At 44.2% G+C, this 15,921-nt stretch overlaps 1 protein-coding gene across 1 annotated transcript; it reads left to right on the top strand.

The window, feature by feature from the left end:
• Positions 1-4,364: 4,364 nt before the first annotated feature.
• Positions 4,365-15,627, top strand: LOC105840808. Its single transcript, XM_028192439.2, has 4 exons — positions 4,365-6,211; positions 6,295-6,365; positions 8,347-10,092; positions 10,927-15,627. Exons 1-4 carry the CDS (start codon positions 6,187-6,189, stop codon positions 13,312-13,314), a joined length of 4,230 nt encoding a protein of 1,409 aa, XP_028048240.2. The 5' UTR covers positions 4,365-6,186; the 3' UTR covers positions 13,315-15,627.
• The last annotated feature ends 294 nt before the right edge of the window (positions 15,628-15,921 follow it).

The following is a 15,921-nucleotide window of genomic DNA, read 5'->3' on the forward strand; positions in this document are numbered from 1 at the left end:
ATAAATACTCGCTCTCGCGTCAACTCATTGATGCAGGATATTTAAGTTCTATACTTTACGCTACAAATTCAAATATTATAATATTTAAAATATATATGTTCGTAATAATAAGTAAACTCGATTTTGCAGAGCGAATCTCTGGGTGACGAAAAAACCGATCGAGAGCTTGTTGAATTAAAAATTAAGATTAAATTTAGAAACGATCGTTTGTAACTATCTTTATTTGTTGTCATATCTAATTTAGCTTGTTTTTTTTTTTTTTTTGATCGTTTCTTCTCACTTAAATATTTTTCTATTATATTCAATATATATATTTTTATTTATATACATAGAATAAATTTTTAATGTTTAAACAACCAGTTTCGTTGATGACTACATAAAATTATCTTGTTTTTAAACATTATTCCGTCGTAATTTTACCGTTTTTTATCCATATTTTCAAACTTGAGTAAAAACGGATAAAGTGGAATCGGCGCTTAATTGCAATTTTATTTTAATGGTTCTTTCAACCCGATGTTGTTAATAACAAGCCAATAAATTTTTCCAATTCGCTTTTAATGGTAATGTATCACCGGCTAGAATTTTCACAATTTCCCAATCGAGTTTCCTGTGAAAAATTATAATATTTGGTAAATTTGCAGCATGAAATAAGATCGCAATATCCCGTGTCCAGACAATTAAATTCGAGACTACATAAAATATCATCTTACTTATTTAATATTATTCCGCCACAAAATTTTTCCATCCTTCGCGCACATTTGTTCAGATTAAATACAGATAAACATAAACTGTTGCTTATATTGTTACATAAAAATACTCAGAGGATTAAGGAAAGTAAACTGTACGCAGTCTGATCTTTGCGGAACTATTACCGTTATAGCATACTTTATTTTTAATTCAACGCATCGAGGACTGGCCTCCCAGCGCCCGCGTTACTTTTCCGTTCTCATTACGATCGCAACCACGATATCTCCACTACACTCGGTGTATGTGTGACGCGCGCGTCAAGAGAATCTTTCAAAAAAAAAAAAAAGAAAAAAGAAAAATCCAACGAGAAAAATTGCATTGTGTGTCATCGCCGGTAATTGCCGGCTTGCGACCGGCTTCGAAACCAGATCGAGCGCGCGAGCAGCGACCGCCAGTGCTGCGAGCCATCGCATATCGGCGCAGATTAAAACGTAACTTATTGCCGGCGTTTAGCCGCAACAATAGAACATAACGCGCGTGGAGAGACTTTATCTACCGGAGAAGTTGAAAACGGCGTTCAAAACGCGAACTCGCGAACTTTGCGGCCAAGTAATTGACAATTAATGCGGCGTGGGTTTTCCGCTTCCACGCCACCGAGTGGTGGAAAGCGAAAGGCCGGGCGCGAAACAGAGCGTGACCCCTCCTCCGTGAGATCGGGTGCGTTATTCGCGGGAACAAAAAAAAAAAAAGAGCCGCCTCTGAAACGGTATCGCGGTATCGCACACCGCGCGCCTTTCCCGACCGGCCGTTTACCTTTATCTTACTTTTATCTCGCTCCGGCGCGAGTCGTTTGCGCCGCGCGGGCGTGTTTGTCATTATCTCCCGTGGCGGGGGGGTTTGGGTTTCCTTTTATTTCTTTCCTTCTCTTAATCGCGCTCACGTTGCGCGCGAGTGTTTTATGCACCGGGAGATTTGCGTGCCCGATAAAGAAACGGAAATATTGTGGGAAGTGTGTTCGGGCTAATAAAAGAGAATTTTCAACGCGGGCGAATAAAGATACCGGCTCTTTAAGAGGAAATAAAATCGAAACGGAAATTATTTAATCCTCTAACTTTCTTCCCGCACGGAGGATAAGAGCGCTCTCGCCGAAACCTATTCGGATTCCAGATTTTAATTCTTGATCAAATACCGTAGAGTTTTTGATAACGCGGCACGCAGCTCGGGGAAATAATCGAATTAGTCCGCCGGAGTCGAGTTTCATCGACGCTCTTCCTCCGTACCGGCAATTTCGAGAGAGAAAGAGAAAAAAAAATGGAGGAAGAAAATCTTATAAAAGACGAAAAGGAAAAAAAAAAGAAACGTCGCACCTCGCCATTCATCGAGCAACGTCTGGTACGTGTGTCCCAGATCAACACACTCTAACGGTCTCACTTTCCGGAGGGCAGCATTAAACGCGATTTTACTTTACTCCGAGCACGGATAATCCATATATCGAATAAATATCGCATAGGTGTCCCTCCCCCTGTTGAAGCGAGCGCGCGGGGCAAATTTCAATTCATTAATGCTAAAAGGCCCGCGTTCATCTTTTTGCCGACATAATGCACTTGCGCACCGTTTGCGCTGCGGGGCCTGGCAGTCGATGCATTCCGGGCGATGCATTAATTGGCACATACAACGGGCGAGGCGAGGCGAGGCGTTTGCCGGGTGTGTGTGGTCGGCTGCTCGATCGTAATGCTATGGTAACACCGTGAGAAGAAATTATCGCGGCGATGAAAAAAATCGCCGAAGGCTCCGTTCGCATTGACGTCGAGCCGCGGCGCGGTTCTCTCCCAGAACCGAGCGGAACTCCCGCTCCTTCGAATTGCGAAAGGTATATCGTAGAAAGTGCATTCCTTATAGACGTTTGGAAATCGATTTTAAATCCACGTCAAGGTCGCCGGATGTAGGCGAAGAATGATCAGCGCGAGCGGCGCTGACGAGGGACTGACCGGGTCGATATCGAGAGGCTTCTCTTCGAGAACGGGGAAACGGCCGAGAGGGAAATTACGTTATCGCAAATTAATCGATTCTCGGCTTGATCTGTTTCGGTGACATAGATATCGAGTTAAAACAAATCGTAACGATTCGTTGCGAGACGTCTCTGTCTCCCGTAAAAATAGAACGTTCTCATTTAACTGCTGTGAAACCTAAGAAAGACCGTACCGTTTCTACGTTTCTGCGCAATCCGATTATTATGAGTTGATTGCAATGCGAGAGAACTTGTAGAGCAATTGCCTTTGATTTTTATGACCGTATATATTTCTCCCGGCCGCTGTGCGCAATACGGTCTAGTAAGTTTTAATCAATACAGTTAGATTTATGAATATATGTATATACAATTTACATTTTTCTCCTGTGTATTATATGGTTAGATATATAATTATACAATTTATTAGACTGCATTGTATTGATGAAAATTTACCAGAACTTAATTATTATACAGCAGCCGAGAAAGATGTATATGGTTATAAAAATCAAAGGCAATTGCTCTACAAGTTCTCTCGCATTGCAATCAACTCGAATTGTGCAGAATGGCCAAAAATTCTTGAATAAATCACATATAACGAAGAAAAATGGATATTCTCGCGTTTACTTCAACTGCGTTTCACGGTAATGCACGATTTACCAAATCACAATAACAGCATTACCGTCACTCATCGTATACCCCATCAAATCTCCCAAAAACTGAATACATACGAGCCTCAGACGCTTTCAGTCGGAAAATTCGCTTTGAATCTGGCTCTTTATTTAATAACGCGAAATAGTCCAGAATATTCGTTCTTCTACATTCAAGTGATAATAAACTGAATTTACGAGGCAATCGGCGGCGAAAAATGAGAACCTATTCAAACTGTACGCCGGTTTACAACGCTTCAACTCAATTCATCATGCCAGCCGTGGAATGGATCAACTCCTTCGGGAGGCTTAGACAGCGACATTTATAATTAATTCATCGGCAAGCCGGCTTGAAATTTAAATGCAACCGGGCTCTATCGATTTCTCGTACTACCGGCTGTTTCTGACCGCGAAGATGGCAGCACCAAACGAGAGCAGCGAGCGCAATAATCGACGAAATTGTTTTTATCTCCCACCTGTGACACCGTTTCTACATAGATAAACGAGAGAAAAATAAAGCGCGCTTTTGGCATTATTTTTAAATGAACAGGTCGTAAAAAATCCGAGGACTTGAAAAAGACGACGAAATAATAGTAGAATAAATTATACATTTCTCCTGGACACAGATCTGAATACAATTTTTAGAATTTTTTGCATAAAACACGTTAAACAATCGGCAAATTACGATACACGTATATTCGAATATTACGAAAATTTTAGAGAAACATTATGTAATAATGTAATATTTTTATAATAATTGTATCATATTGCAGCGTGAATTAAAAAGTATTACTGCAGTCTCGTGCGAATATTAAAACAGTCCGCAGCATCGCTAAACGTAATGGCAACGTAACATTTTATTTCTCATAATTACAAAATTATATAAGAATAAAAGAGATCTCATAATGAGATTTCTATGTTGTGAAACAGTGCCTTTTGAAAAAAAAATTCCCCAAAATCATATATAATAATACAACTGCACACGATACACATATAATATAAAATATTAAAATAATTTAATTTCTCACAGTATCACATAAAGATTACAATAATAAAATTGTAATGTGTCACATTACAATTATATTATTATGATTCTGGCAAGCATTTGAAAATCACTGCAACACCATCGTAATATTTCAGCAATATTCACGTAATATCTCATCTGTAATATTACCATGGCATTGTTGTATGAACATTAGATAAATATTAATTGCGAAAAGCCCGCCCGTGTCCGGGAGATCATTCGAAATATACGAATATTTAGCAGAAATTCATAATCACAAGTTATGCCCGCGCGCAATTAACCGTGTATGGGCAAAATCGTCCGCGGCGCGATTATTGCGCGAGGTAGAAGAAATATCGTTCTCGCGCACGTAATTTTCATATCCGGCAGGTATCGCGATCATATCGCTCTCAACGCGGAGTTTATAATTACATCGGAATCGGCCCGACAACGAGGGGAACCTTGCGCCAACGAATTGAATTGCCGCGCGCGGACCAATATATATTCCAGGGGCCACGTTATTAACTCGCGGGCTATCGACCGAATGAAGTTTCGATCGCGCCCGTTCGGGTATGAGCGACGGACGCGTTGAAATTTACGCGACACGCCTCGCTAAATATCGCGCGCTTTTACCCCCGCGCTTGTCCCGCAGGGGGATTTTTCCTTCCACGCCTTCGCGGTGGGAAGTGGAGAGGCGACTGGACGCGAAGTACGCGATTCGCGGGCGCCTCCGACGCTTAATGAATCAGGAGAAAGTGGCGCGTGCTTTTTGCATTACAAATTTCCCCGCCTAGCTTTTACTATTTTACATAACGCGACCGTTCCTCCTTTTTATTATGCGCAAAACACCGGTTTTTGCGCGAGGGTGTCCGGTTGCGACGCGGTGCGCGGTCGCGTTACCACTTTCGTACGAACTTTCGTCGTTCCCTTTTGTTTATTTCCCTATTACACCCTCGTTACGTCGCGCCCCGCTTGCGAAAGGCTTTAATAGGCAATATCATCCAACTGTATCTGAATTTACGCGGCAATTTCATAATCCGGCGGCCGCGGCGGCCGTTACGTCAAACATTTGCGGTAATAATGGGGCACTTAGCGATTTACTACGTTACCCCTCATGAATATTAACATTTGCTAACGGCTCTGTAATATTCGCGATACCCGCGCGCGCGAAATTCTTCGCCGGCGACTTCGTCACCTTCCCGGCAAGCGTCCCGCGCGGGGCGTCGTCGGAATTAAATGCCCGAGTAATTCATTCAAATTACGAAATGGGCCCCCGCGCGCACACGTTGCTTTACACAAAAACATACTGCAGTAGCTGCGTATCGTGGCAAATGCTCGTAAAAAGAGAAATTCTCCCTCCCTCTTAGGTGCATTTCGCTATTACCGCGATTTAAAAATGAGAAAACAGCACGGAAACGATCCGAGAGATTATGATAGATTCACGACGCTTTCTATATCCTTCCTTTCTCTGGGCGATATACGTTACACTTTTCTCCGCGCTCATGTTTTAATGGTTAATTCGCTCTTGATGCGAGCGATGAAGTATGGGCGCCGCCCTACTTGTATCTCGGATGTTGATAAATGCCATTCTTCGTAAGGCCGAGCCTTGCCATCTTGCAGAAAGTGGCATCTCGGTATCGCGAACTTTTACTTTAAATATATAAGGTATTTATTTCAAACGCTTAAACACACGGAATTCCTTCACTTTCACTAGTGCAATGCGCTTGTTATCCCGCATTAATGAATGTTGTAAATAAGTCGTAACATTGGACACAATGTTGCTGATAAATTGACTTTTTTTCGTTACAGAATTCCCGTCAATGATCTCATAGCCCGCCACGATGTCGTCGATACTACTACTGAATTGTAAGTAATATTTCTTCATCTAAGGCCAAATTGTTTATTCGATGTGTATACGAATTTTAATTCACGTTACCCGAATCACGTAGGTGTTTTGGCGTGGTTGTTCGTCACGACAGGAGCGATTACCGTATCCGTAGATCGCGCCGACATTAAAACTGTAAGTATAATCAATACGAATAATTTTTCGCATAATTTTTTTCTGCTGTCATTATTACATTGCTAATCCTCAACATTTTCATCATTACGGAGAGTTTATTCTTTCCTCTGTATCAACATTTAATAGCCGACATGCTGAACATTAGAACATATTCTTTAAAATCCTTCGTATAACAAGAAATTAGTTTTAAATTCATAATTACGTTGAAATACAAATGCCGTATATGTCTCTTCTAATTAATGTTATGTCATTTTGACACATTACAGCTTCAACTTTCCTTTTGCGTTCTGCCATTACGCGTTTTATTGAATCTTGTACTTTATAGACTCAACTAGTATTATATTAGTATTCTTATTTTAGATTTTATTTATGTTCTATAACATTCCGTTTTACGATCCGTCTATCTTTTATTGTGTTCACCACTTTATTTTACGATCTATCTTGATCATCTGGTTTTCAGTAGATAGATCGCGTAGATATCATAGGCACAGTTTCACTAGCGTCTTACCTTTTACATCTTTTTCATTGATGATCTTTGTAATTATCTGAATAATATCGTGAATCAATCTCACATGTACGCAATAAAGTTATTAAAGTTAACATCTTGTCGGCGCAGTTTTATTGCATAACCACTAGTCACGTAGCCGAGTCACGAATTCTCTCCATTTTCATTTCGTTGGCATTTTATGCGATTCGACAACCGGAAGTATGTGAGGATTCTGATTTACCGCCGCTGTAGAAACGGAATAAGTTAAGAAATTGCTGAAAGACAGCTCGCTCAGCCAGGAGCGATTACCTTTACTTTATGAACGTCATAATGTGTACGCACGCCTGTCATTCGCTGACGGAATATTCCGAAACTTTAGATATGAACTTTAAATATGATTACGTGCGGTTATTAGAAATGTTAGTGGCGCGCGAATAAAATTTGTGATTCTGAACGAACGGACTTGAAAAAGTAATTTGGAAATAGCGTGCTCCTAAAGGCCTCGCACACTTATTTTCTGATTACACGGACCACCACGTACGCCACCAATGCGATGGCGAGGAAAATAACGGTCTCACTTACGATTTTCTCGGACCTCCAATGTCGGTGAAACTGGAACAGGAACCATTCCATTAACCTCTCCAGGAAGTTCGAGTATCGCATTACTATTGTTGTCGTCGCTATGGCGTGAACGAAAGTTGTGTTTGATGCACCGTGTAGGGAGTGTACACGAAAGCTTTATGACAAGGCCATATAACAAGTTTCCCCGTTGCCACATAGCAATCTAACGGACCGTTATCCAAAAATATTTCATTACTAGATAAATAGAATTAAGGAATTTATTATATAAAAGAGGTTTTTTTTAAATAATACATTATTGCAAATACAACATTATTTTTTAAAAAATAAAATTAAACACGCGAATTTTATTATTAAATTTAATTATTCTCGAAAGTTTAATTTTATGATAATTAGATACATTCAATATAAACAGAACATAAATGAATAGCTATCAAATATTCTAAAGATCCTGCTATTCCCATTTTCGATCAAACATTTTTGATAAAAAAAAAAAAAATACGTAGCCTGAACGGAATTAAGTATAAAATTAATTTTCGAAAAATCAATTTTTCAAGTTATATGAAAATGCCATGTTTTAAAATAACATTGTATTATTTTTTTATATAATGTAATTCTAATAATTTTTCAAGTATTAAAAGTAGAACTACAAAAAAAAAATCAGTTTACGAGATATTTTATACTTTACTTTTAGATTTTGATATAAAATCGATTACTTCATTTTCAAGATATTCACTGTTTCACGATAAAAAGTCCTTCTATTTCAAAAACCAAACGTTTTTAAACTCACGTTTACATAAACTTTTTTATGCTTGGTCGATGAGAATACACCTCTATAATATTTATTCGTTTACGTCTTGTATACATTACTAAATTTCCGTTTCGAGAAACTAAAGCTGAAGGTTTGATCCGCAGCCACCAACGCGATCGTCGATGATCGCGAATGGATGGCGGCCTCTGACCAATTCCTACGAGGAAACGATCGGCACGAACGTGTCGCCGTCGAGCCACCTGGAGAAGAACGTTCAGGTACATCCCGTCCTGAGCAAGTTTCAGGAGCACATGGCGGCCTCGGAGAAGCTGAAGCCGTTGCGGAAGGGCAAGCCGCCGGTTCACGAGTACAATCCGCCGAGTATACTCGGTAGCTTCACGGTGTTCGGGCACGCGGCGACGAAGGCACGCGGCGAGACCAAGACGCCGAGCAAGCACGTGGGCGCGGCCACGGAGACGCGGGAGTACACGTTCCTGATACCACCGCCGAAGGACGCGTACCGTTTCGAGGTGAGCCAACACCGCAAGCCGATCGTACGCGACGCAGGTGGCTACCTAGGGCGGCAGCCGCCGCAGGCGGCGGCCTACGTCGCGGCGCCGAGCGTCCATCAGCAACCGCTGGATACCGTGCGCGCGGCGACCTACATCATCAAGGGCTTCCCGAGCAACCGCCCTTACGTCCCGCCGTACGCCATGCCGCAGTCGCTGCAGCCGCCCCGTCAACCGGAGAAATCCGCGGCCCCGCCGTTCGAGTCCCTGAAGGTCGCCAACAGCGCCAAGCCGTACTTCCAGCCGCCCGGCGCCGACGTCCCGGGTGACTTCGGCAAGCAGAAGATCGCCGGCAACGGCGGCGATGTCTATGACAGGTATCAGGCGCAATCTCACAACGCGCAGGTACTGAGCTCGGCGAGCACCGGCAACTTCTACAGCCACGTCAATCATCCCGCGAATCATCACTACAAATCGACTTACGAGAGGGATCCCGCCTTCCTGGTGCACGAGAGCCACGAGGTCAGCTACGTGACCCCACCCGGCACGTACAGCGCGTACAGCTTCCGACCCTCGTTGCCGTACGAGACCCTGCTGCCACCCGCGGTCTACTCGCCCCCGTCGACGCCAGCGTCCACCACCGCTGTCACGCGGAATCCCAGCAAGTACGGCCAGACAAACGACGCGGCGCGGGAGCACTATAACAAACAACGTCCGGACCCAGGCACGCGTAACAAGCAAGAGAAAGGCGGGCAGACCGATTTACCTAATCCCAGAACTACCAGCACCTACTACGTGTCGGAGCAGCAGGAGCACACGCCGCCCACGTGGCCGAAGAGCAAATACCCGTCCGACATCAACGAGGTGCTGCCGAAGGAGAATCCGCCGGGCAAGTTCAGTCAAGAGGTCGTAAACCAGAATCAGATTACACAGGGCCCGAAGATCGTGTACCATAGACCGCAAAACCCCTTCGAGCCTGTTGCGGTCTATCCGCCGACGCCAATACCGGATTACGAGACGCCGGAGAGCATCTCGCTGAAGCACTTCAACGAGCAACAGTTTCTGCTGCAGCAACAACTGCTGCTGCGCGACCGGCATCGATTGGCGGAGCAGGAGCGCCAGAAGCTCGAGATCGAGCGGCAGCAGCAGGAGGAGCTGAAGAAACATCAGGACGAGCTTAATCCTCGTTTGCTCGCGCAACGGCAGAAGGAGGAGGAAGAGGCGGCCAGACTTGCCGCGGAGTCTGCGAAGAATCAGTCGCGGGAGATCGTCAAGATCTCGAGCGAGATGCCGTACCCGATTCAATTGGCGCAATTCGAACCGCAGGTCACCACAGACGGAAATATTTTGGTGTCGCCGCCTGGTATCTACAACGTCGAACAGCTGAGACTTCAGCCTCAGGTAATATTATTTTACTAAATTTCCTAGAGTACTTAGATATGTTTGATTTTCACTCTTTTTGAGTAACGTTTCACTCTAGGAAATTTAGAGAGTAGAGTGACGTCAAACTTGATCGAGATCGATAATGTAGAATCACTCGCGCACGACACTAATAAGATTTTGTATGTATTTCTTTTCGTTCTCGGATAAAGTCTAGTTTACAGACTAATACGTATACTCTCTAAATTTCTTAGAGTGAAAATAATGCCACTACAAGTTTTCGAGTGATTTTCCATAAGAGTTAAAATTCACTCTAATAGATTGAATTTTCCACTCCAATAAGAGTTATTTTTCGGATGATTTTCCAATAAAAGTTAAAAATTCACTCTATTAAAGTGAATTTTCACTCTTATGGAATAGAAAATCACTCGAAAAATTGAAGTGATAATGTTTTCACTCTAAGAAATTTAGAGAGTACTTTAATTCTAAAAAAAGAATTTTCAAATCTATAAAAATAATACATTTTTGAAATCTCGTTACAAGATTTTTGTAACGAGATTTCGTATGTATTTCTCTTATAGATTTGGAAATCCTTTTCCAGAATTAAAGTATATGTATTACTAATTAGTCTGTAAAATAGATCTTATACCAAAGACAAAACAATATTCCAATTTTTTATAGAAGACATACATACAAAATCTCGTTACAAAAGTTATTGCTTACTCAATAAAACAGATTATCTCCAAAAAAAAAAAATTAACAAGTCAATGAAAAAAATTATCTTTATGTTCAATAATTTATTATTTATTGGGGATTCTATTAATTAAAAGTGGGCTTCTAAATTACTTATCGCAGATACCTCAGATTCCGGAGAACCAGGTGAATCAGAATTATCAATATCAGCAGTACTATCAGAACGGGTATCAGGAGCAACAGGTCAATTATCGCGAGCCTCAAACCGAGACGCGGCCGTACCGTCCGCAGAAACCGTCCCGCGACCCGCAACGTCGCAAGAAGCCGTCGTCTATCGCGCACGAACTCTCGCCGACAGATCCGCCGAGCCAGCCGCCGGAAACCACCGTCCCCCTGACTCTGTACGCGGAGGAAGTCCCGATTCAGACGACGGCGGCGCCGGAAGTGCAGACGACGGCGACGGCGCAGAGACTCAGAACTCGTCGGCCGGCCGCGCCGGGACGACGGAGGAAGCCCATCGCGACGACCACGGAGGAGCCCGTCACGACGTCTTACGCGGAAGAGGACTTCCTCAAGTACAACAGGGAGGACGTGCAGCACAATCAGCACGACTCGTCGCGAAGGAGACGGATAAAGCCCACCCAGGCGAGCTACAACGAGGACGGAACGTCGACGGAGAAGCGGGGCAATGTCAGGAAACGGCCGGCGAGTCATCGGACGAAGGTGAGCCAGGACGGTGAGTCGTACGACGCGCAGATCGGAGTCACGGAGAACGCGCACGAATCCCTAAACGTTTATGGACAGACCACGGAGATCGCGCCGACGAGCTACGATGAGAACAACAACCAATACGCGACGAATCAGCCGAGCGTGTCGTATGGATCGGGCCAGCTGATCAATCAGTATTACGATTACTCCTCGCAGCAGCAGCAGCAGCAGCAACAGCAGAACGAGGGATACCGCGAGGATCAGCGCGAGGACATCATCGAGGTGCCGGAGCAGGTGCCGGAATACCTCGCGGAGATCAGTCGCGACAACGTCGACACCCGCCAGCCGAACGTGAACGTCGTCACCAGCATACCGCTGGAGGAGCTCTACGTGAAGACCGACGGTAACTACTACGATCGCGCGACCACGGACGCGTCGACGACCGCGACGACGGCGACGGCGTTGACGCCGACGACCACGACGACGGCCGCCCCGCAGCCGGTGACGCAAGCTCCCCAGATCGCCACCTCGACGTCCCGATCGCACAAGATCCGCCCGCTGAGATACGGCAACGCCACCAGGCCGCGTTTCAGCATCAAGGATTACAAGAGCCGCATGGACTACAAGACCAGAATAGCCCAGAGCGGCGCCTCGACGACGGAGACGGCGCCGTCGAGCGAGGCCCTGACGCGCGCGTCTCATCACACCAGGCAGAGGACGTCGAGCGCGAAGAGCCAGCAGGCGCAACCGACGGGAGCCGACAACGTCCGGGAAACCACCGGCAGGTACAAGTACGTCTCCAGGGTCAACTATCGCACCACCACGTCGTCCCCCACGTCGGCCGCGCGGGATCACGAACGATACTCGGAGGAGGGCGCGTCCTCGACGACCGAGAAGAGCAGGTTCGTGCCGAAGAGACGGCCGGTCAGCGGCAACGTGTATCGCAGCAGGATCGCCACGACCACGACCAGTCCCACGCGGTCACAGATCAACGGCGAGGCGAGCCAGGCCAGGCAGACGGCGCGGCCCGAGAACGTGTACTCGTCGTCGGTCCGCAGGCGGCCGGTCATGAAGAGCAGGCTGCAGAAGGAGAGCAACGCGGCGACGGCGTATCCGGACGGCAAGCGGCAGGAGGAGCTCTCCACGGAGATGACCGCCGAGGAGACCAGCTTCTACTCGACCGCGTCGTCGAACGCCGGTCGCTTCGTTGGCAACGAGATCGTCAGCGAGAAGGGAGAGGCCGCGTCGTTCGACGGCCACCCGGTGAAGCTCGGCGTGCAGGAGAGCAAGAGCCAAGGGGAAGCCACCGTTTCACGGAACGAGGAGACGAGAACGGCGCCAACCGGCGGCGACGCGACGACGACCTTAGGCGACGAGCCCGAGCGGTCGGGCGATCTCCGGGTCGAGAAGTCCCCGGAGGTTTCGTCGACCGACGCCGGAAGCAGCGAGGACGACGCGGCGGCGCGGGGGGAGGCGCAGCCAGGTGCCACGGAGACCGCGACCAAGGAGTCCGAGGACGCGCGGTCCAAGGAGGAGGAGCTGTTCGCCAAGGCGTCGCAGAGCGTCGCGGACCTGACGAGCTCCGCCTCCGCTCTGTACGACAAGCCGGGCATGTTCAAGGCGGTGTCGCCGGAGAGCAGGCTCATCGCGTCGCAGTTCAAGATCACCACGGACGAGCCGACGTTGCCCATCGAGGCCTTCTTCAGGAGCTCACGAAGAGGAACTGACCGTAAATCAGGGGGGAGTCTTGCGCATTTGAAAAGAGAGAATTTTACAAACGTCGGAAAAAAAAAACTCCGCGGGTTTCTCGAGGCGTTCTACCAACCCTGGTCTTTGCGGTAAACCTAGAAAGTTTCGAGAGACCGAAACCTATGCCTTACGCGTGTAGTCTTACGTACTTAATTCAGCCTCTAAATTATTGTCATCGCGTCATGTCCGTCGTGGAAAATTTAAATGCTCGGGGCGAGTCGTGTCGAATCTAGTGCACAGACGTAATCGTCGTTTCAAAACGTGCTCTATAGGTATTAATTAGAAAAAAAAGGATAACAATTAAGCGTTAAAAGGATCTGAGAAGAACCGTCGCTGCTCGACAAAACTCACGGAGCAGCCGCGCTTCTTCTTCCTGAAAAGAAAACGCACGGTGGCACATTGCGTGTGCAATATCTGTTAAAAAAAAAAAAGAAAGAAAATTGTTCGACCTACTCGTGTCCCGTGGTAATATTCCTTCATATCTTCGCATCTTTACGTTAGGTTACTCTCATTAAAGAAGAAATACCAAAAGTAAGTTTCGCAAATTAGACAATATAACAATCATATCATTGGGAACGCCTTATTAGTGTAAGCATGCGAATCATCCCATTGTGTATTTATTTAAGAGATCATTCCCTAAATCATTTCTCGTCGCTCGCTTTTCCGTAACATCGAGAATAAGGACATTAATGAACGCTACGAGGTATTGTAAATATGAATATGTAGCGTAGAACTTTCGGTACTATCTCCCGAAAATCGGTTTCGAATTTAATAGGAAGGAAAAAGAAATATTTTAAGTTTATTAGAAAACTTAGCAAAAATTATTGCTATAAATGTAACACGGATTTCCGAGATTTTTGTAAAAAAAAAAAACTTTGTCTTTCTTGGAGATCAGAAATAATTATTTCGAAAAGAAAATTATATTCCTACGATATGTTTAATCATCATAAATAAAGCAGAGATCAAGCAGAGATTCATAGTATCTAATTCTGTATTTTGTAAGCATTTTGCCGATTATATTAACTTAATATTTTTATATTCGATTAAAATATACATTTAAGAAATATGTACTATAATTATTATATTTTTCTAATATCACTTTCAATCAATAAATAAAAATCCAATTAATAAGAATACAATTCGTGTGCAAAGAGTGAAATCATATACATATATATTTCTGAAATATATATTACATAACGTAACGCGTGCGCATTTAACGATACGATCGATGTGTTTATTGTTCTTACGTTATTTATAATGTATCCGTATATAATCATTTTTTTATATATTGTAAATAAATACGTCAGATTAAACAAAATATAACGCAGCGAAGTGTAACAAGACAAAGGCACCCCTAACACTTACCTCGACCGACAACTGGAAAGTTAAGGGAACATTTCAAGCACAGAGGATTTCAAGCGCAATTAATAAGACAACATCGTTTGAAACATCGTAATCACCATTTGATTTAATAACTCGTTTAATATCATTCATATTTGAGTTACGGCGAATGGTTACATACGTATTATCGTCAACAAGTAAAATACTATTTCGGAATATCTCCTTTACAAGAGTCACCCTAAAGCGCAGCGATCTCTCCGTGAAACTTTTAAAGAGACAAACCGGGAGAGATGGATTTGCAAAGGTACAAATACTTTCTTACGCGACGACGGTAAGTATCTGGCTGTAATGGATTTTACATCGTATCGTAGAGGCAGAGTCTAACAACTCTCTATCCGACCAAACCTCCCCCCCCCCCCACACACACCCCGAAAAGAAAAAAAATACGAGACTTTATTCTAAAGAAAAGCAATTGGATACTACCAGCAAGAAATGTCAATGTACGATACAATTTGTACTCACGATACCTTGTTATATATATATATATATATATGTATATATATACGCGTTCCAAGGCGCGAAAAAGGATCCCAAGTACAGAATAGGCCCTGCGAAACTAACGTTATAGGTACGGTCTTGTCGGGTTCTAGGATTAAGTTAGCGGACGAGACAGTATTTTACCCGTCTCGATATTCCCTTAGAATATACTCTGCCGATGCACTCCCCCTAGAATCGAGTTTACGTCTCTTCTCTCCCCCTACGCCAATTACAATACATATATAGGCCTACGGGTTATTAGTTCGTACCTAATTTAGAATAATGCACAGGCCGTTCATCTTCACATTTATATACCGGCTATACGCGTACTTACGTACTTCACACGTACATGTGTATATGTGTATGTTTTTTTTTTTTATGCCTACGGTATGTAATTTTTACGCTGGCTGAAGTTTTGTGTATATCGTAAAACTCCATATAATTGACAGTTAAAGTGTTTTACAGTAACTCGAGGTACATACAGTTCGCGTATATACAATAGTATCAAACCATAAGACGAAGTAGGCACACGCACACTAAAAATAAATAAATACATATACATATGTGTATACGTATGTATATATGTAATTTATATTTATACTATTTGCTGCAGCTGCGCCGAGTGAGCAAAAAGACATGGACGTCGCCGGCTAAGTATCGCACGCACATCGGCAATCGCATACCGAAGCTGAAGAACTCACACGCTCGATGATACAAAAGGAGACGATGGAACGGCAGGAGGTTCAATACACTCGATAGATCGGCTGTTAAATAATTTATCCAACGGATAGCTTGAGCTACATTGCAAATCTACAAATATCT

Source organism: Monomorium pharaonis, chromosome 7 (genome assembly GCF_013373865.1).
Source record: "Monomorium pharaonis isolate MP-MQ-018 chromosome 7, ASM1337386v2, whole genome shotgun sequence".
NCBI lineage: Eukaryota > Metazoa > Arthropoda > Insecta > Hymenoptera > Formicidae > Monomorium > Monomorium pharaonis.

Bases quoted from the DNA above. Each gene is read 5' to 3' on its own strand.
- LOC105840808 (XM_028192439.2), top strand. From the start codon at position 6,187: ATGTCGTCGATACTACTACTGAATT. The intron at 6,366-8,346 runs GTAAGTATAATC...TTTGATCCGCAG, and splicing joins ATCGCGCCGACATTAAAACT to CCACCAACGCGATCGTCGAT. The intron at 10,093-10,926 runs GTAATATTATTT...TACTTATCGCAG, and splicing joins AGCTGAGACTTCAGCCTCAG to ATACCTCAGATTCCGGAGAA.